The 22,828-nt window shown below is 42.1% G+C and overlaps 2 protein-coding genes across 3 annotated transcripts in view; one reads left to right on the top strand and one right to left on the bottom strand.

The window, feature by feature from the left end:
• Positions 1-21,634, top strand: part of slc39a10 (solute carrier family 39 member 10) — a 34,756-nt gene extending 13,122 nt beyond the window's left edge. For both annotated transcript variants that reach the window (XM_051959144.1, XM_051959145.1), the window contains exons 3-11: positions 22-1,227; positions 1,939-2,116; positions 9,811-9,986; positions 13,959-14,123; positions 14,319-14,427; positions 14,523-14,843; positions 16,474-16,554; positions 18,672-18,862; positions 19,048-21,634. In XM_051959144.1, the coding sequence (XP_051815104.1) occupies positions 43-1,227; positions 1,939-2,116; positions 9,811-9,986; positions 13,959-14,123; positions 14,319-14,427; positions 14,523-14,843; positions 16,474-16,554; positions 18,672-18,862; positions 19,048-19,200 (2,559 nt within the window). In that variant the 5' untranslated portion in view covers positions 22-42 and the 3' untranslated portion in view covers positions 19,201-21,634. The remainder of the gene's footprint in view (positions 1-21; positions 1,228-1,938; positions 2,117-9,810; positions 9,987-13,958; positions 14,124-14,318; positions 14,428-14,522; positions 14,844-16,473; positions 16,555-18,671; positions 18,863-19,047) is intronic.
• Positions 21,294-22,828, bottom strand: part of LOC110956356 (dynein, axonemal, heavy chain 7) — an 86,376-nt gene continuing 84,841 nt past the window's right edge. The window contains 1 exon segment of the mRNA XM_022201760.2: positions 21,294-22,237. Within this exon segment, the coding sequence (XP_022057452.2) occupies positions 22,031-22,237 (207 nt within the window). The 3' untranslated portion in view covers positions 21,294-22,030.

Here is a 22,828-nt window from a genome sequence, read left to right on the forward strand (position 1 = left end):
GTTGCTGTCTTGTTTTTGCAGGGAACCAGAAGTTAGGGGACAATGCGGGTCCACGTGCACACCAAGTTCTGTTTCCTGTGTGTGCTCACCTTCCTCTTCCATCAGTGCAACCACTGCCATGGAGACGGACACAGCCATCAGCATGGTGGTCATCACCATGGGGACCACAACCACGCCCACAGCGACCTGCAGATTTCTGAGGCTCCATATGTTAGAGCAGCGACTGTGTCCCCAGTGTCCAGTAGTCCTCAAGGGGACGCCCTAGAGGAGGAGCAGCGCTTTTTCATCCAGCAGTTGTTCAGGCGCTATGGCCAGAAGGACCGCTTAGATTTCCAGGGATTTCAGAGTCTCCTGTTTAGCTTGGGTTTGGGAGAAGTGAAGATGGTGGGTGTGGATCATGAGGATCTGGGCCATGACCATGTAGCCCACCTCGACATTCTGGATTTGCAGGAGGGGCTACATACACATTCATCCACCAATGAAGACCGTAGCCATGGCCACCGGCACAGCCATGGTCATTCACACCACAAACCAGGCTCCCACCATACACACACAACACAAGTTCCCACAAAGTGCAGCCAGACTACTGCTGCCAGTCCAGGTGCTGGTGCACCCACAAAACATGATCACAACCATGATCACAACCATGCTCATCACCATGACCATGGACATAATCATGACCACACTAAAGTGGAGGATAGCGACCATCACAAACATTCTGATGGACATGTGCAGGATGTTCATGACCACAGTGATCACAACAATAGTGATCATGAACATCACCACAATGATATTCATGAGGTGCACACAAGCACAGGCATCACTTCCGTCAACAAGGAGGAGCAACCCTCTGGTCATCTAGAGCCGTCCCAAGTACCTCAGGTCCTGCAGTCCTCTCCTGCCCCAACACAGAGCCAACCCGAGAAGCCCAGGAAGCCTACAAGAGGCAAAGGACAGCGAGGTCGAAAAAAACCTTCTCCTTCTCTCACACCTCCATCTAATGGCCACGAGCATGAACACGATCACGAACACGGACATGATCACGGACATGATCACGAACACGGACACGATCACGGACATGAACATGAACACAATCATGATTCCAATCACAAACATGATCATGGCCATTTTCATAAAGACAAGAGAGAAGCACCAGTAGAACATGCCGCACCCACTTTGCCTGTGCTGTCTGAACATCCAAGGGGATTGTCACATCAGCATGAGGAGGTAGGAGATTTGATAGTTTTGAGGGCAATTCAAGGACGTGTTTTTCTTGATTCTGTGAACAAATGTTTTAAAGGAAGTTAGTTGATGACCAGAGCAGTTTTACAGTAATTTATTGTTAGTATTCCAGCTACCTGGTATAGCCAAAAAATACCTTTGGCCAGTTTAGGTCACATGTAAGTTGAATGTACCACATTGTTAGCCTGCATAGATGCAGTTGTAGGATAGAAATGTTGAGCTTTTCCACAAGGATTTCAGTCATTTACTGTGTTTGGTTGGGTTAGAACCAGAAGTTTTTACGATCTCATGTGGCACGTCCCCTTTAATAAATGAATGTGTTGCTCTTATCAAAAACACCACGAAATCTTTGGCTTCCTTATGGATCATTGAGGTTTATCAGTCTGTACTTAACTACCACAAAATCAGTCTTAAGATTCCTTGGTTGGTTAAAATGCGTCGTTCCAAGTAGAGGGCTTTTTATTTGAAGGATAAACACATTAATTGCAGGGTTGACAAATGTTCAGTTTTTCTTTCCCCTATCTGTCTGTTTCAGTCATGAGCTCACTTACTAGACACTTTTCAAGTTTACATGGGCTAATTATTTGCTATTACGCATTTCTTTTGTGGCACAACGTAATTGTTCTGATGTTGTTGTGTGGGCAGAGGTTTCTTCCCTTAATATTCACTTTTCCTACTATTTCCTTCTGCTTCCAGTGTTTGAACCTCACTCAGCTCCTCACCTACTATGGCCTGAATCCTGAGTCACTCATCTCCCCAAGGCAGTTCACCTATCTGTGTCCTGCCTTGCTCTACCAAATAGATAGTCGCGTCTGCATCCGCCATTACCATCAGATGGAAGTGGAGCAGGAAGCCTTGGAGCCTGTCAGCTCTGGTAAGACCAAAGTGTTGTATTGATCTGGTCCATTTTGACTGTAAAGGCTGAAAAAGAGTGTCAACCTAGTAGAGTCAGTTGGGAATACTTAAGACATTGTATGTGGTTCACCCAACATCACAGTAGGATTATGGTCATCAAACAGATAAGTGTGTTTGCCTGTTGGGTATTTATTTGGGGTTGTCTTATGTGTTTTTTATTTTGTCTGTTTTCTGGTTTATGTTATTCATGAGAGTACACTATGCAGGTAAAGCATGTGCTTATCCTCAGCGTTGGGTTTGAGGTTTGCCCAATGTGCAGTGAGATCCTCTTGGCCTCACCAGACTTCTGTATGAAACCAACACAAAAGATAACAATCACCAGTGCCTTTCAACTCATTAGTATATCATCACATTTTGGTTACAGTACACTCAGCGTGTTTGATCTCTTGAACGATAAAAACTTAATTAGCCTGTGATGGAATCATCACTGTGAGGGTGCCTCATATCACACCTTTATCTCAACTTAAATGGCAGAAGGTGAATGGAAAAAAAAACTTTGATAATGTAAGATTATTGAAACAGTGCCTGTAATTAAATTAATTGAAATAATAGAGTATTTAACAGTAAAGTGATAAGGATGTTTGAAAAAAGCCAACTGTTAAGGTATTTATCTGGTACCATCAGCCAGAGGGAACAGCTCTGTCTGTAAGTGGGGAGCCACAGGGACACCATAGTAAAGCACTGAGTTCAAAACGTGATGATATCAGGATGTATAACCTGGAGCTCCTCTCTTGGGGAAGCCTGGCAAGCCTGCATAATAGAATGTTTACTTGGAATAATCAAGCTATGTTTTACGCTAATAAGAATTGAAGTCAACCAGGAATTACAACCATTATCCCCTGGGTATGGCCACTTTTGTTGGCTTCATCTTTTCTCATTTTCAGTTCACTGATAGGGCAGTCCCACTGTGGGTAAGGATCGCTTTTCTTCTCATTTCTGCTATCCAGAGCTGCCGACTGAACACTCACAAGAGAGCGATGAACACTGACATTAGTCTAGAAGACAGGATATTGAAAGTCAGTACAAGCTTGTTTAATTTGAGAGCACGTCTAAAACTGTGTCACATCTCACCCAATGAATAGACTGTTGCAGACTAATCTCACATTTCATGTATTTCTACAACACCAGTGCTTAATTAACTTTTGTTTACAGATAAAGGAAGAATAAACTCCGATGTCTCTGAATGTAAGACTCTAGACTGGGTGAAATTGTAGTTAGAGAATTAGGTTGTTTGTTTGTTTAACAGTCACCCTCCACAGGATAAGCAGGTGTAAAAAAATGGGTGGATGTCTAAAAGTCACACTACACTGTGCCGTTATCATTATCAATAGCCGTGTTATTCCGGTTAGCTGTTAACTGTGCTCTTTGATCCTGATAACACAATCACACAGCCGCAAATCTATGTCACTACTATCACGTTTGTTTAACCTTCATTTCTACTTGGAGAAGTTTGTCAAAATCGCATGACATGTAGTTATTTTTAAAACAAATTTTAGAAATCCCCTTTAATAGTCACAGTTGTATATTGTGGAAACTGTCGTTAAATTGTAGTTAAATGGATCCATCTTGAAATTCAGCCACTTTTTGAAGTGTGGAAGGCATAAATATAAACGAAATGTTGGTGGAAGAATCTTGGTACATCCACATGTGTGCTTGATGCAGCATTTAGCATAATTATCAGTTAATTGATTTATTCAGTCAGTCACAGGTCCCAGTGAGCATACGCATAACTAATGGCCGTCAACAGGAGTTGATAGACGGTAAATGTATTAAGAGAGCTGATAAGTGTGAAACAGTCAGCTTGGCCTCTCCCCACACATGCGACTATGTCATTTAGGTACAAAGAAGCATTTTAAAGGAAATTCAAGTTCAGAAAACTACTGTTTAAATGAATAAGTAGTTCAGTTTGCCACATCACATGCAACCATTAATAATTTTGAACATCGTGTGCTAGATGCTCTAAATCAGGATCATTGATCATCTAAGTGATGAAACCCTGATGATTTGTTTTTGGAGCTTTGTGTCTGTACTTATTTAATTATTTTCGTATTCCTGGCAGTGAATGAGTGATTGTATCATGTGCTGACCATTTTGAAATTGCAAAAAGAACATTTTTGCGTCCTTCCGAGAACCCAGCTCACTTATGTTAAAAACTTTCCTTCAGTGAGCTTTCTTCTCTTAATTGGTATTCCGATCACATCCCTGAATCAGTAATATTCAAGAAGAAAAAACCTGAAATGAAAGAGGAGCTATAAAGCATGAAGGTCAGAGTTAAGTCCTGCTCTGGGACCTTGCAGTGTTTCTAGGTTTATGAGAATGCAAATTTTAAACTAACAGTGTTTTAGGGTTAATGAGTTACAGGTCATGAAATAAAACTCATAAAACCATAAAAGCTTCGTACAAATCAAAGACCGAACACTAGCGTCAGTTTCTGCTCACAATAATGCATACCATAGCACTGGCTGTAAATCTGAAGGCTTCCTGTTCTGTGGTCTATTAGTGGGATGAGCATGGAAATCTTTCATAATAGGTAACAGAGGTGTCTGAAATGAAAATGTATCGTGACCATCTATAATAAATCAGTCTGATCATGTTCCCATGTTCTGTATTATGCCTGCAGTGTTATTGTGTTTTAGTTTTACTTTATGGATGCAAAATAGAATTTGAGGAGTCGCCTCTGCCAACGGTGGGCAACATGGTATCTTGTTCTACAAAACCAGAATTTATTTGCAATTCAAACTAGAAAGTGGTACTTTTATTTAAAGAAAAACAATCATTGCAAATGACTTAGACTTTATAGTATTGCACCTATTATGGAGAAACACTGTCTAGGCAGCAAGCACTTAAGTTCCACTGTAAGGCTGGAAAAATTCCCTAAATGTACACCCTCTTCAATCTTCAATTATTAAACACACACTCCCCTCTGGATAGACCTGTATCATGTGTGCCTGATAGGCTGCAGTGTGCCACCATGGCAAACGGTCATAAAAATGGTAATGATGACGAGGAAGACAGCGCAAACAAGTCAAAAGGGCAGGAATGGCGCCTCATTAGTGGAAAACTAGAGGCGCTGGATTTTCAAAAATGGTGCACCAAGATTCAACCATAGACATCACCACACGCCGCAGAGCTGCCGCTCATTTACCTCCTGCTTGCATCCATGGGGGAGCTCAGAAAATTCGCAGTTCATTTCTTTCTGGTCTCCACTCCCCCTCTTTTTGCGCTGTGCCAATTAGGAGAGCCTGAGCAACACCCTGGGCCATTTTTCTGAGCCATGGCTCACAGGAGATGCATAATTGGAGAGAAGACACAGGCCAGTTGGTCTCCTTCTCTTCTCTTCTGTTCCCTTATCGCTGCCTTCAATCGCCCTTCTGCAACCCCCTGCCCACCTCCACATCTACATACACACACAAAACCACAACTGCATAAAGGTAATGAGATAGAGAAGTAGATGAGCAGCGTGACTGTGGAGGACCTGCAGTGGTGCAGTGATGGACTATCTGACTAATCTACAGTTTCCTCTCAGGCTTACACCATGTTCCGCCTGTTGGCGACAAATAAGAAAGCAGTCAGCTGTAAAACCTTTGCTTTTGTAAGGCACTTTGAAAACGGAGGTAACTAAACGAAAAAAGTGCGGGTTAGTCAAGACATTTTCAACAATGATGAGAAAGTGAATTCAGCCTGTTTGTCTTAAGGACAAAAGTCTCTCCATAATATGTACACTACTGTTCAAAAGTTTGGGGTCACCCAGACTATTTCATGTTTTCCATGAAAACTCACACTTTTATTCATGTGCTAACATAACTGTACAAGGGTTTTCTAATCATCAATTAGCCTTTCAACACCATTAGCTAACACAGTGTACCATCAGAACACAGGAGTGATGGTTGCTGGAAATGTTCCTCTGTACCCCTATGGAGATATTCCATTAAAAATCATCTGTTTCCAGCTAAAATAGTCATTTACCACATTAACAATATCTGGACTGTATTTCTGCTTAATTTAATGTTGCCTTCATTGACAAAAAATGCTTTTTCTTTCAAAAATAGACATTTCTCAGTGACCCCAAACGTTTGAACTGTAGTATATATCCAGTAAACTAGAGCTCTACAAATGTACAACAGTCTGCTGCTTAGCATACAAAGAAGGGAGTATTTCTTTGTTCCTTTTGTCCACAAAAAGTAAAGAGTACAAGGGTCAAACGTGAACAGGCTATAACATTGTTCTTACTAAAGCATGTGGACATAAACTGTATCAGACTGTTAATTGTAAATTTAACACTGCATCAGAGACTTCTCTTCAACAGAAATATGAGCTCTTTACTTTGTTTCCTAATTAACACGAAATCTGCTGCATCAGTATTGCACAAAAGAAAAACACAGAATGACTCCAAGATACATCATTTTTAAATATAGACTGGACTACTGTATAGACCACTCTATTTTTGTGATCACAGTAAGTGTGCAGTGTGCTCACGGTGTGACAGACGCACGTTGGTATTTTTGGAGGCTGATTCACCTGCTGTGCATGTCAAAACAGGGCGAGTCCAGCAACACGCCATTGTCATTCACTATAAGTGAGTGTGTTAGTGACTGAGATTGGCCACCATCGTCACAGCTTCTGTTTTAGTCCCCTTTAAAAGCAGGGCTGTGGCACTTTGACAGGAGCATTTTCCTCAGAGGACACTTGGCCTTGTCAGGGTCAGACTGAGTGTCAAATATAAAAAATGAGAGCTCGAATATACTGTATGGCCAGAGGCAGAAGAGGTCTGTTCTTTGCATTGACTTCGATTTTATTGAAAACCATTGTGGTTTTTGTTCTTATTGATGTGTGTTTTTCTGATTTTTTTTGTCATTGTGATGATCTAAAACCATCTGCAGTTTAATACTACCTTTTCAGTCTTCTATTTTCTAGTTTTAATGTTGCATTTATTGTTTAGTAAACCAGCCTCTGGTGAAAGTCTGCTGTTTTATGTTGTTAGTATGTCCATATGGTGTTTTTTTCTTTAATGCTGGAAGACTTATCATGACTGAAATAAGCAGTCAACATAATGGCTGAGCATTTCCACCTTGATACTGCAGACCGCTGGTGACAGCTGAAAAAAAAATGTCTTCCAGGGTTTCTTTCATAACACACAAGGAGAAAATACTTGCAGGTTGGGGCTTTCTGTGTACTACTACTTCTTCAGAATTGCTTTCCAAGTCAGACTTTTACAGCTGGATTACTCCAGTATTACAACTTGCTGTTGTGTAGTGCAGAGTAGTGTTACTGTGTTTGAGCTGTAGGTGAGCTGGTGTGCTTGAACTGCAGTAAGTGGTGGGTGGAGACAGACACAATGGGCTTCATAGAGCTGCACATTCTGGAGGAAGCAGGAGTGTAATTACATTCCAGCTATTTTAAGGCATAAAGCGATTATTTTGATGGAAAAATTCCAAACATGTACCGTTGATACACAGACCATGATTTTTAGGAGTTTAATCAATGACCAGAGAAATTATGTTTAATAATGTCATTCAGTGAAACTTGACTATTGTAGATGCAAAAATAATTCTTAGAACAAAATAGTGATAGAAGCATGAACCTATGACGTTTAAGCTGACTAGTGTCTATCACATCATGGTGGTTCATCATGACCGTGATCTTGGTTTTAAAAATATCACTCCAGTTAATAAATGTGGGTCATCACGTTAAAAGTAATGACGCTTGTAGTTGTTGCCCCTTGTTACGCAGTGTTTTGGATGGAGACACCAGGAGCAGCACTGACGTAGCTGAGGAAGGTGTTTGCTGTGTCATAAGTTTTCTTTTGTCTATGATTTCTTATGAGAAGATGTGAACTGATTTCATAGTATTCAACCTCCCTATTGATTTGAAGTAGAAACTGAAGAGTAATCAATCAATGTGCACAGAAGCAGAGAAGTTTCTGAGGTTTTTCACCGTTGATCTTGTCCAGTTTAGTGAGTGTAAATAAACAGTCCATCAAAAAGCTGCGTAAATATATTGCACCTTATATTGCTTGAATTCAAAAAGCATAGAGAGCGGCAGTGCTCAGTTTGGGTCTGTACACTGACTTCACTGCTCTATCAAAGCTTGTGCCTTTAGAAGAAGTGTCAACAAGTAAATTCATCACAGATTAGAGATGACAAATTAAAAGAAAGCCTGAATAATTGAGTGCAGATGCTGTTAGACGATGTGTTCGACTGTACTCCCCAACATCATTATAAAAAAAAAAAAATCCTCCTGTTTTTGTCAAGACTTCAGAGAACACATGTAAAATCACAATGAGCATCAGGGTTTGGGAAACCGGCTTCCCAAAGCTAATGACAAGTGTCTGTGTATTCAGCACTTCAGCATCAGGCCCTGCCTCTTTAGTTAAAATAGTTCCCTGAGGAGGAACTCCAGCCTCCTGTTTTGTGAGTGGCTGCTGGCTGGGGAGAGTTTTTTTTGTCATGTTTTTTAATCCTGCAGCTGGGTAATGGTACAGTAACAGCTTGATTCAGTCTCTCTGAAGACCACTCTGTCAGGCATAAGACATGTTTCAGATCATCTCTTCAAAAGCTGTACCACCTGGGGCCGATTAGATGAGGAGAGGAAGTGTCTCTGCTGCTGTGATTTTACTGTTATTAGTGTTTTTTCCCTCTGGCTATGCGTCACCTGTGGTGCTTTTGTTTATATGAATTAAGCTCTATCAGAGTTCAGTTGTTTGTTATATTGTGACCAATTAGGAACAGTTCTAATGGAACACAAGTAATGATAAAATATGTCACATAGTTAACCTTAAAAACAGAGCAAATACATTTCATTGCTTTAAATATTGATTTCTAAAAAGAACCCTGTAAATCTGTGAATGTGTATTTGCTGCTTCCAGTGCAGTATTTGCTGAGCAGTGCCTGAGTGCAGAACTGAGACCTGCTCCTACAATGCCTCACTGAAGTCAATTGTCTGTGAGATGTGCATTACATGCACACAGTATTTTAGTCAATAGATGTCCTTTAGCTGAGTGTCAGCAGTGAAGGACCCAGCGTCGCTTTAGCAAACACAGCGGCAGCTTTGGTGTGACATTGAATTTCATACTACATTAAACATTTTGTCATCTTTGACGAAAGAATCACAAACTTTTTCTCACTCGGTCTTGTGCTGTTTTGAAATGCATCTTGGACTGACAGCTGGACTGACACTTTAAATGATAGCACACCTTTCTCACTTTCTCTCTTGTGCTTCATGTCTCATGACTGCGGCCTTGAATGAAAAATGAGGCGAGCAGAATTCTGCTAAAATGTCACATCATGTTTTTTGCTTCAGGCATCATGTGTCATCACAAGGACACATGGATTGAAAAGCTCTGGAGGATAGTTTCCTTCGCATGCGAACAGGATGGGGAAAAATACCTTCAGCCAGCAGCCAGACAATGATAAAGCTGTGGCTGTTAGTGTACGGTGTATTCCTAAAAGTCTTGTTGGCTGACTAAAATTGTGACAGAATTTGATTCAGCCATAAAGGTCTTGTGTTTGTCTTTTTTTTTTTTTTTTAAAGGAAGTCGCACTACTCATAAAAAAATGTCATGCAGCTAACAAACACCAGTCTCCTGACACTTACCGTCAAATAAATAACACTCCTAATTCATCTGTTCCTCTACCTTTGTTTTCTTGTCTCTAGTGTGGGTCTGGATCTGGGGCTTTGTGTCCATCACCATCATCAGCCTGCTGTCCCTGCTGGGTGTCGTACTGGTGCCAATCCTCAACCAATCCTGCTTTAAGTTCCTGCTCACCTTCCTGGTTGCGCTGGCAGTGGGCACGCTCAGTGGTGACGCTCTCCTTCACCTGCTGCCACATGTGAGTACACCACACTATGCCAGAACATCTGGTGTAGCCATGCAGTCCTACCAACACCACCACAACAGTGAGCAGCAGAAAACAGAAGTGGATGGCTTCCCCTTACAGTTATACAGTTGGCTAGGCCTCTGGGGAAACAGTAAACAGCATGCAATTCCATCTTTGAGTACGTCCTATAGGATTCCTTCCCCTGAATATTTAGAGCTCAGCTTCTTTCTGGTTCTCAAAACTAATGTAACAGAGAGGGACTTAGCATGGCGCGTTGGAGCCAAGGGGAGAGTGTTGCATGTTACAGGACAAATACAGCCTATGGATGTGTTACAGGCAGTACAGTTCTTCTTACACAGAGTGAATCACTTTCCAGTGTTTCAGGATTTTCTTCATATTTCTACACAGAAAAAAATGAAACTGAAAACTGCAGAGTTCAAAAGCCTCAGCTTGCCAGTTTACGTTTCTTTTAACATCATCGTGATGCACCCGCACATATCATCATTGATGTTTTTTTATTCTGAGTCTTTGGGTGTTTTGGGTCTTTCAGCATCACACTCACTCAGGTGACACAGCTGGAGTAGGTCTGGTCCCAGCTTGTGTCCCAAACCATGGGTATCTATTAGGTAACATGATGACATATCTGGCAAAATACAGCTATTATTGTGACTTCAGCAGGTCTGAAGCAGCTCAGATTAATGTCTGAATGTTACAGTGGTGTTTTTCAAGTGTCACTGTATGTAATTGTGTACCTGCTGACATCCTCTTTGTTTCCCACAGCTGGCTAAGTGTCAGAATCTTTTCTTCAACTTTAATAAGTACCTGCAGCATCACACAGCAGCAGGAACAATAAGTTCCTCTTTAAATTAAGACTGATGTCTGCGTTTGTGTGCGTGGCAGAGCAGCTATTACTTCATGAACACAGGATCAGTCAGGATCTGGCAGTAAATAATGTTCTGCTACACATCCGACAGTTCAGCTGTTTCCAAGGTGGAATTGCTTGCAGCAGTTTAAACCCATTGTGGTGTATCGTATCCAACACTTGCGTGCTACACTACAGGCAACTTTGTCAGATGTACCTGTACAGTCTAATGCAATTCCACACAACAAAGCTGCTATAAAGCCTACAATTACAAATGCTTATAAAATTTAGTTTCAGCAGGTATCATGGGAGGGAGGGACAGACCACTTTGTTGATAGGGACTGTTTCCTTAGTGGAAACTGTATACGTTGTATTCTGTGGATTGTTCAGAATAACAATCTCACTGATACTAGAATAAAATGTTGCTGCCGGTTAAACATCAGTTTTTAATGCTGAACCAGAAACCTACTCCAGTTTCAACTAACTTCATCTGACTGTCTAAAAAGACAAAAAAGTTTATAGCGCGAGAACGGGCTTCTTGGTTTTGAGGAAAGGGGACAGGAGGAGATTGCCCTGTGCTGGCTAACGCCATTTTCGTTTGACCAAGCATGGATCAGAGTTCACCTGGACCTGGGACTTCGAAAACACCAGTAAGTCTGTTTCTCTTTGTACGTATTAGTATATAATATTTTTCCACACAGAACCTTGTGGCGTTAAAACCACTTTAAGCTTCGTATTATGCTAATTTAGCAAACGTGCTAACGTTCTCTAAGCTAGCTAATGCATAATCAAGGATTTAGTCCGCAGAATCAAGGTTTTTTACTAGCAGAATCAAGGATTTTTACCTGCGTTTTTTCTGGAGGGGCAAATTGTGGCAAAATAATATTTAAGTTATTTAATAAATAATATTGAATAATAATAGTAATATTTAAGTTGATGAAGAATCCCTCCTGTAAGTGGAAATGTGTCTGTAGATACAAGTCAAAACCCTTTTACATTAGCTAGCTTAGAGAACGTTAGCACGTTTGCTAAATTAGCATAATATGAAGCCTAAAGTGGTTTTAACGCCACGAGGTTCTGTGTGGAAAAATATTATATACTAATACGTACAAAGAGAAACAGACTTACTGGCATTTTCGAAGTCCCAGGGCCGGATTGGGAGTCAAATTCGGCCCGGGACTTTTTGAACCAGACCAGCCCACCTGTGCAATCGACTCAAACCCAGCTCATAGAGTTGATTACAATTCAGACCATAAAAAATCCTTTTTCAAACATTTTACCTGTGAAACACGCATTAAGACCATCGGGAAATAAATATAATATGCAGATGGAAGAATATAAAACACATTTGAATATTTTGGCAGCTTAAGCTGCAGCCAATTCCAGCCATTTTCAGTACAAAAAATCGCTAATATTCTATTTGTAAATAAAAAATATGACGAGAAATACAGGGAATATTGGACGCGCATTGCGAGGTGCATTTCCTTGAAAACGACCGATTCGTGGATTATATTCCGACTTCAAGACATGTTTTGGACAAAATATTTTACTGGCTTGTGTCGTTTGGATGTCCAAGGTTGGATTATGGCCGTTTTTTGTGGAATATTTTCATCTGTGTGTAATAATGAATCCGGAAATGCGAGTCGCGCTGTGTACGTTGAAGCCGTGCATAGAGAACGGATGGATGGATATTCGTTGTTTGTCGGACAAATGTGTTTATATTACCCGCTGTGGTAATCACATCTGAAAGTGGTTTATACCGGCGGATTCATGAGAATCTAAGCTTTCCATCGGCGTATAGTGTTTGTATAATCGCGTTTGCAGCCTTCGGACATTCTTGAAATTCCTATGCAAATTAGTAAGTGTACCGCCGGCGGTACACTGAAGTTTAACGGGTTAACAAATAAAAATAATTTTTTTTTTTGCCTTTATATTGTGATAGTCACAGTGAAGAGGGACAGGAGATGGGGAGAAAAGTAGGGGGATGACATGCAGCAAAGGGCCGCAGGCAGGAATCGAAGCCAAGCCGCTGCGTCGGATTCCAGCCCTTATACATGGGTCGCCTGCTTAACCCTATGAGCTATACGGGCGTCGGATGCCCAATAATCAAAATTATTAAATAAATACCAGCGTACCGGCCCTTCGGTCAAACGACCGAATGACATAACGTTCAATCCGCCCCTGAGGTGAACTCTGATCCATGCTTGGTCAAACGAAAATGGCGTTAGCCAGAGCAGGGCAATCTGCTCCTGTCCCCTTTCCTCAAAACCAAGAAGCGCGTTCTTGCGCGATAAGCCCCGCCCCCCCTAGCCCCCGACCCTCATGTGAAAACACTGCCAGTAAGATTGAAACTTCAATGTTTGTATTTTAGCTTTCAATTCAACATTTTTCAATGCCAAATCTTACTGTCAGAATTATGGCTCCGTACACATGTCGATCCTGCTGCTGTGTGAAGGCCACAGACGTTTAATAAAGTCAAAGAGGAGAGAGATCCCCACATTTGTCAAGTGAGGAGAGCCAAGTCTAATCTCCTGGAGACTAGAGGTTTCATAAGACTCAGGAAACTTCCAGTCTTCTGAGGAAAACCAAATTGCTTCATTCTCAGAAGTTATCACACTTAACACCAAAGTCCTGCTGTCTGTTAGCAGCAGGACCTCTGATCTTGAAGTATCTAGACCAGAAACCTTGGACCCAAATTTAGCAGCTTAAACATCTAGGCATAGCATCATTGTAGGAACAAGAAGAAAGCTACTCCACGTATAGAATGTTTCTTTTTTCAGTGTGAAGTTTGTGAGTAATAAAGATTACTAAATACTCCTTACATAAGTGCCACATTTGTCATTTGGGAAACTTGTGATGGCCGGTAATGAGCAATGACCTAGTTCTTTTTAATGATGCTAAAACTTTCAAGTTCTCTTTCACTGACCAGTTTCCAGTGAATCATATTGCTCATCAACTTTGTGTGCAATCACAGTCATACTATTTCCTCTGCTTCACCCACATGGCTCGTTTCTTCAGTGTTCTTTCTCACAGTGGTACAAAAGTGGTAAAATTTATGTAGTCATGAATATGTGATCCTCATCCGTATCTCACTCATCCTCTGTCCCTCTTCCTACATCCAGTCACAAGGGCAGCACGACCACAGCGAACAAGGGACCAGCCACAACACAGATCTGGCAACAGAATTTGATGGGGTGTGGAAGGGGCTAACAGCGTTGGCTGGCATCTATCTCCTCTTCATCATTGAACACTGCATCGGCATGTTTAAGCACTACAAAGACCAAAGGGTAAGATAAACGTGACCTGACTGTAGGTTGTCTATTAAGCCGAACATTGCAGTTCCAAAATTATTTTCTTCAACGTTTCATTGTGCCTGCTGTATTCCTTGAGTTTGGACTGTTTTGAGGTCACAAAATACAAGAAATTCCTGATATGTAATGAAAGTCAGTGGACGGAGCATAAAGTTGTTCCATTGCTCACAGGGCATGAAGAAGGTGAATGAGGAGGGCAAGATCGGCAGGAAGTTGTCAGATCACATGTTAAATCGACGCTCAGATGCAGAGTGGCTGCACCTGAAGCCACTCACTGAAGGTAAGAAGTGTTCAGTCATGAAATCTTTACAGCAGGTTATGACCCATGGCTTTATTGTCTGTTTCTGTCACAGTAACATTTCTTTTCTTGTCCAGATCCTGACAGCACAGCCATCTCCTGCGACAATGGTCACAATGACACACAGCTCACAGAGCTCCAGACACCAGACTCTCCCACTACCAAGACACCGCTGGCACCCACAAACCCCCAACAAGACCAACAGTCACCCACCAGGGAGAATGGTCGCAAAGCTAAGCAGCACGGTCATGGACACAGACACTCGCACGGACACGGTCACTCTCATGGAGGAAACTGCCACTCAGACCAGGAGATGAAGGATGCAGGCATAGCCAGCATTGCCTGGATGGTCATCATGGGAGACGGCATGCATAACTTCAGTGACGGCCTCGCCATAGGTAACACATTTAGAGTTTGTAACTCCTCTGTCTCCACTGCAGGTCTATAAACCAGGAAAACCCTGCAGGAGTTCATGTGCAAACTTGCTAATGGAAATGATTCAGTTGTTTTCATGTGGAAGAAATATAGAATTTCAATCACTCAAAAATGGAAAGGAGTAACCTTTAAACTCCATGAATGTATGATTTTTTAAATGTCTTGTAATGTTAACATTCCCCACAATTTTCCAAACTCCACCATTCAGGTCCCATATTGTGACACTTTTAAGCAAAGTACTGACAGTCACAGAGGTCTTCAGGATGTGTCAACTCAAATACCGCAAAGATAATTTATTCTACCATAACTGTATAACCTCTAGCTTTAGCCCTGCTCCAAAGGGTCTGATAAATGTCTGTAGCTCTAAAAACAGCTGAGCCCCTGCTGTCCACGCCCCCTTCAGGAAGAAGACACTCTCTACATCTGTGATTCCAAGCTCACAGCAAAACAGTTGACTGCACAGCAGCAGATGCACATTGTTAAGATAAGATAAATTTTATTGATCCCCCAGTGGAGAAAGTTCACCATTACAGCAGCTTCAAAGGAGAAAATGTATAAAGGCAGAACAAGAATAAACTAATAAAAACAGACAGTGCAAAAATGCAGAGTAAAAACAGGACAGAGGTTCTGTTGCTTCTAATTTTCTCTTGGGGCGATCATTTTGCATGGGAGTGTCACTAAATGTACAGGACAGCTGTTTTAATGCATGTGCCAAACAACAATCTGGTTATAAAAACGACAGTGCTACGCAGCACCTTACAAATGGCTCTGAAGCGACTGCTGAGTCACATGTAATCTCAATAGGCAGCATTTCCGTTGCAGTTGCACTTGTTCTGTTATCTAGCAACAAAAATATATGCAAATGAGAACAATTTTATTGTGAATTGGCTAGCAGTCCTTGTTTATTGGTTCCAAATCAGCCTTAAAGTTTCCACCATCTCTGAATGTCCTCTATGTTTACAATTTCCACAAAACACTGACCTTTAGACATATGATCAAAGCTCATGGTGATGATAGCCACATTAGCCACACTAGCCAAACATCACAGCAACACGAAAGATTTTGCTATTGTTGTGAGGATATTGCCATTAAATCCACTGGATCTTCAGTTCCTCAAATGCTGAGGGTGCATAAAGACTCTTGTGTCGTCTCTTGCAACCAACAGCAAGAGTAAGACAATAAAAGTAAAACAATAAAAAATATTTTTAACTAAGGGGACCTTTAAATGATATTTACATATACGAGTCAGTTTTCCAAACCATACTGTAACGTTTTACCTTCTAGGCAGCAAACTGTTTCTAGATCCTGTTTGTCATTGTTTCAAAGGTTACTTCATGAAACTTGAATCTTGCATTTGATAATGAGAGACAGTACAGTTTTAAAAAGGACAATAATGATCTCTAGAAAAAAAATTAATCCAGTGAGGTGCTTACAAATGATGAATGGCCTATCATCAACAATGAGAGTGATTTTTTTCCTCATATACGAAAATGAAAAAAAAAAAAACACAGCATCTGCCTTTTGAGAGAGGGGTGTCTGTCCTCTCCTCTAACTCCAGGTTTTCTCTCTGACACTTTGAACTTGTCTCCACAGGCGCAGCATTCAGTGCAAACATGACAGGTGGCATCAGTACATCAGTGGCTGTTTTCTGCCACGAATTACCTCATGAACTTGGTAAGTTAGCAAAGAGAAAGTATAAAAAAACAGCAAAAACAAGTCACTTATTCATTACACACTAGAGACTCTGCACACTTGATTTATTCAACAAGTTCAACAAAGGTGTTTTGTGAAGGCTTTGCGCATAATGATAATCAGTGGCTAAATCATTGCCCTCATGCAAAGCAGCTCTTGTCTTTCTTGAACTGAAACTTTAATCAGAGCTGGTCTCTGTCCCCTGAAACTTGTTAAAAACCCAGCACTGTCAATAGTCATCACTCTTCTCTTCACTCCAGAAAAAAATGCACTTTTTTCCAAATTAATGGCTTTTGTCTGACAGCAGCGAGATGACTTGTCATTGTCTGTCAGTAAAGATGATGTAGTGTGCCTGGCGCACGTTGTTCAATACAGTCAGACTGGAAGACGGTACAGCTGCCGGTGCTCTCATTTGCATTCAGTCTGTCCTCTCTGAGGGCCCCTTTGATTCAGTTTGATTCAGCGACAGTGAACAGTTTTGTTCAGAGTTGTACTTTTTTCTGCTCCCCTCTGCCTGTTTGTTTATAGTGAGAGGAAGAGGTGGTGAGATCGGGCGAAAAACAGACAATGGGCCCCATCCACAGCAGATCAGTACTGATGATGTGTCTGATCCTGGTGCAGTTTCATTGCGTCTTTTGTGTGCTTGATGAATAGAGTTGTGTCAATTACCACAGTGGTAGAAGCAGTGAATAATAGCCTGGGTTTGTCTGGCTGCTTCCTCTATGTGTGGATCAACAGGGTCTGTCCTTCTCTTATTGTTGTAATTAGGGGTAAAATAAGGAACTGTGGATTGAAAAGGAACATAGAACACATTTGGGTTGAACCAATGCTGCTTCAAACTCTGTCATTTGTAGCTGTGCTAAAAACTCTTGCAGTTGTTGGCTGTGCCTGTCAGCATCATCATACAGAACAAGATGGTCCCCTGCTTCGATTCATGTCCAAGTCTTTTTCCATTATTGCTATTTTTACTCATTCGTTCTTGAGTTTCCAGATGGCTAACTGCAGCACCAAGTCCTGTCTCAAGCGGGCATGTGAAGATATGCAAGATAAGTCTCTTTGTCCCTGTGTAATTTCACATTTCCTGTTGATTGTGCACCCCATGCTTCAGCAGCACTTGCTGTCGCATACTCACCCCCATCGGGCTGCTTGTCAGACAAACCCAGCAGTTTGACAAGTGCACCTCTCAGCTCCTCCTGAACACAAAAGCCGTCCCCTGACTGGCAGCTGGATGGAAAAAGATGATGATTATGAGGGTTCTTTAACCACCCAGAGTGAAGCTAATTGGCAGTGATGGGTGTGTTAATTGCGGTAGATGAGGCGGCGGCAGGCGTGTCTGAGTGTCTGACGGATTGGAACCAGGGAGGCAGGATAACGCCAGGATAAGTCGAAGAGCGGGGGAAAAAAATGCCATTGAAGTGAGGTGTGTGCAGACGGTCTCCCTTTAACTTCTCCCCGCTTTTTTCTGCACTTGATTGATGGATGAGAGCAGAGTGGTAATATATTCATTGTGGTAATTAGTGAGGAAAAGAGGCCGCTTGTTACACGGCGCAGGAAATGTAGGCCACCCCCCTTCTCAGTAATCATCTCTCTCTCCAAATCCAGGGCGTTTCCGCTGAGACTTGGGCCTCTCCCCGCATTTGGCCCGGCAATGATTGAAGAGGGTAGAGAGGCTACGGCATGCATATGTAATCATAAGTGCATCAGAGGGGAGTTAAAGATACATTTCTTAGAAAGTGCAGCTCTGTTTTTCACCTTCGTGGAGACACACAGTAGCGGGGATGTGTGGAGGGAGTTTGTTTAGAACAGGTTCACATCATCACTGAAGGCAGACACAAAATAGAGTGGAGAAATACAAAAATTCCAAAACACAGCATGACATGTGCCATGCTTTTTCACCGAGGAGTTTATATGCTGCGGAGTGCATGTCAGTTTGCAAACTGTAAACAGAACTTGGACGTTCCGGTGTCACTGCGGCAGCATTTCCATTGCTTTCACCTTTCAGAAACAGATTCATTCCTACCACAGCAGCGCGATGTTAGGATGTGTGTGTTGGGAATTGTAGTAATGCTGTTTAAATGAGTGTGTCTTCTGGCTGACAGGTGACTTTGCAGTGCTGCTGAAAGCCGGGATGTCGGTGAAGCAGGCCATCGTCTACAATCTGCTGTCCGCCCTCATGGCCTACGTTGGCATGGTGATTGGCACAGCTGTGGGCCAGTACACGCACAATGTCACCAGCTGGATCTTCGCCATCACAGCTGGCATGTTCCTTTATGTGGCTCTGGTGGATATGGTGAGTTGGCACGGTGCACTCGACAGCCCCAAAGTGATAATTGTCCCCCAACAGCATCAGCTTAACTTTCACCGTCTCCTCTCCCACTCGGGCCGTTGGTCCTCTCCTCGCTGCTTCCTGATCTGCATTGCTAATTCCAAAAAGTCTGTCTCTGATCCCAACCGGTTACTTTGTGTCTTTCATAGCTGCCAGAAATGCTACATGGGGACAGCGAGGACCACAAGCGCTGCCAGCTGGGACACTTTATCCTGCAGAACCTGGGCATGCTGACCGGGTTCGGCATCATGCTGCTCATCGCCATCTTCGAAGACCGCATTGTTTTCAATTTTGACTTTTAGTAGAGGAGGAGAGAGGAAGCGAGGGAGGGGAGAGCTGGATGTATCAGTGTTGTTCTTCTTGGCCTTAACATGCTTTGTTTGCGATGTAACGGGCCAGTCTTGCATGCAATGTGAGTCTCGTTCATGGCCCGTGCCTCCATTCCAAAACATGCAGCAGTAGCTTATGCATATCCCATGATTCTGCTAGCGATGTTTACACTCTGCTCCTCCATCGCCTCTCCTCTGTCAGCTCCAATCTGTCTGCTCCCTGGGAAGCAAAAGAGGCTGAATGACAGAAGAGCAAAAGGCTGTGGCCCAAAGCAGGAAGCACCTCCTCTCCTCTGAAACTCCACCTTAAAAAAAGAGCTGTAGATAGCAAGGCGGTGCAGGGTGTGTGTTCCTGCAGAGAGGCAGCTATCACGGCCCAGCAGCTCGCCGCCTATCCATCATCACCTGTTGTTAATGTGTTGTCGTCGTCCTCCCCCTTCCTCGTCTCTCATCCGCTCTGTACTGTGTCTCCTCATCCATACCGCGTACATCTGTGGTGTGTGTTCCACCTGCCATCCATCACCGCCCTTTGATGTCATCAGGCTGTGTATCAAACGTCTCTGTGCCAAGCCCCGGCCACTGGAGCAGCTCCATAGCTACACCACACACCGTCACAGTGTCCTTAAAGAGATGTTAGCTGCTACATCTGGAATACACTCTTTAACTCGTGTTGCTTCACCTGCAGAATATTAACGGCCTCTAAGCTGCAGTGTCAAAATAGAAAAGTGTTCCCCCAACTGTTTGTAGTAAATTTCCTGAATGGCCCATTTTTTTTTCTGTAGTTTTCTGCAGTTATTCCTTCGAAGTTATGTTTTATCATCTAATCACAGCTTTTGGTACCTGCATAGTGGTAACTGCTGCTGACAAAGCTGCCAAAGTCTTTACAAATCAGCATTTACAGTAATCAGTGTTTTGTTTTGTTGGTTTAGTAAATGAACATAACAAATGTCTGACCAATTTCTTATTTTTTTGTAAAGGGTTTGACAATCTGTAGCCAAATGAGACATATTCCTGTTAGGCCTTTTTATTTTGCTTTTCTTTGTGAACTTCAAAATGTGAACTAGTTCTACTTGTCATCAAAAGTGTTGTAGTTTACTAGATTTCCAGAGGGTGCCTCTTTGAGTTCCTAAAAGGTGCTTTTCCAACCGGACCCCTTGCAATGGACATTTAATTACAGTAGAATGTTCAGTGGTCACAGTTAGTGCAGATTTCTTTTTTATATAAAGTCTGTGTAGTGTCAGTAGTTATTGAAATAACACATTATTTTTCCTGCTAATTGTTTTTATAGTACATTTGTCAAAGAATGAATTCACTTCTTGACAATCGGAGACAGACTAAGCAAAATCAGTCCACTTAATGTCCCAGCAGAACTATAAACTGTCTGCTTTCTAAAGCTCCCTTAGCATAATTAGCAAAACATCGGACAAAGATTATTTTTTGTGAATAGGTTTTACAGGCATTCCTATGTCTTTCTGGGGGTGTATATTAGAGTCACTCTGTTGACTGGTTTTACAGTGGCTGGTGCTTGACACCACCCCTCCTCCTCCCCTCTCGCCCCCACCCCGACATTCCATTGGCTGTTTTGCGGCACACATGCTAAGCTACCTTACCTAGCTTCAGCTGCTAGAGCACACCAAATAAAGTGTGCCTTCATTTATCCAGTCACTGTGTGACATCCATCGTCTGTCTTAACTGGCTGTGAACCATCGTCAGTCAACTCGTCATTGATCTGACTGAATCATGCATGAAGCATGAGTAAAACGGTACAGACATCGTGTTGAGTGTAAAGTTTTTTTCATTCTTTGTACTGCAAAGTTAAACTATTGATGACCTTTGTTACTTTTTAAATTAACTGTGTGAAGATTGCAGGAAGTTCTTTGGGGTGTAGTGTAACTGGTTCGAGCCTTTAAGGCAAATTATGCTGATGTGAGAGAGCACAACTTGTCGTCTGTATGCTGTATCTTTTTGCAGACATTTTATTTTTCCATCTTAGGTTCATTTTTAATGCTAGCGCACCGGGACCTGAATGTATTTTTCCATCAAATGAAGCTCATCATTTGTCCTCCTTTAAATATGAATACACATTTATTCAGTCGTTTCATACAATATAAATACTGAATGTTTAAAATAATTTTTTTGGAATCATGTCTCCTGCATTACTTGTTTAACTGAAATCCAAACTGCCCTGTTGAGTGTTCAGTAAGAGTTAATGACACTTCTGACACTATGCCCCAAAGACAAACTTTCCTCACCGTTTATTGGGCAAAAACAGCCCATGATCATTTTTGCTTTGTCATCTGTGTATTTGTTTAGTAATCTGGATATAAAATTCAAAATGTGACATCCTTGCTGTTTGCCTGTCTGTGCATTCTCTCCATTATGGAAGGAAAATAAACTCTGAAAAGATCCTGGACTCCTGTTTTCTGATGATCTTACTGAAACAACTGGTGTGCAGCTGCAAAACCACAACAGCATAACACTTCTAACAGAGACACTCCCATTACTCCTCTCTTCACTCGTCTCCTGTTTCTGTTTGCGTTCCCAGATCAGGAGGTTTGGTGAAGCTGATATGTAAATAAATAAGAAAGCTCACCAAAAGATGCATCAACTTACAAACCAAACACAGGAGCTGCAGCTGAGTTACTGCAGCGTACTACGAAGAGCTGTCAGACTATTATCAGTATCTACCAATGTGGCTTCCTGATGTACTGCATAAAAAGGCCAAAGAGCCTTTGTGTGTGTGTTTTCTTTTTAATAAATGCTAGAATATAAAATGGGCTCAGGGGTAAAACAAACCAGAGACTTAAGAGCTGAGCTGACACAGCAGTGCAACACCTCGTCTGATCCAGTGCTCAGCAGGAATGTCGGAGTTGAGTGTCATGGCGAAGACGTAATTGGTGGAGTGTCCAGTGGTGGACAGAGTGCCACGCCGCTCGCTTGTCTTGTAGACAGGCGCCACATAGCACATCCTCTTGGAAATGTCCTGTCGCTTCATGGGCTTCAACCACATCTGACAGAGAGAGAGACGTATGGAGAAACAGAGACGTTACAGAGGGGCGAGCAGGGAGCTACTGGGTCAAAGGATGTGATCTGAAAATTTAATGATGATGTACACTCTGTCATGAGTAGCCAGACACTTATAAGGGAATTGTTTTCTTCTTTAAGTGTTTGACTGGTTGAGTAATTAAACTGGCTTGTTGAATTTGGTACGCCTGTACTGAAGTGCATCAAAAGTGAACAGTCCCGATTGCAGGATAAATGCCTAAAGAGTGGGGTGGGTGTAAAGATCAAAGGTTCAAAGGGAAGGACGGGGCGACCAACATGTGCCACCGTGGAAACTAACCTGGATCTCGATTTGTTATCCAAACATTAACTTACAAATTGGAACTTTGGGGACAAAAACTTATAAAACAATGGCATTAACAAGGAAAAGGCCCCTTGGGCTGTTTAGCAGTCTTGGTTATGCAAAAGGGATAAACTGGGCCACTCAAAAAAACATCTTTAAAACGAAAAAACAAGAACAGTTTGTTGAGTCACAGCCTGAAAACTACTCATCGAGTTCCATAACGGGCGCCTCAGTGAAGATTTGCATTTCAAAGCC

The sequence above is a fragment of the Acanthochromis polyacanthus genome, chromosome 14 (genome assembly GCF_021347895.1).
Source record: "Acanthochromis polyacanthus isolate Apoly-LR-REF ecotype Palm Island chromosome 14, KAUST_Apoly_ChrSc, whole genome shotgun sequence".
Lineage (NCBI taxonomy): Eukaryota > Metazoa > Chordata > Actinopteri > Pomacentridae > Acanthochromis > Acanthochromis polyacanthus.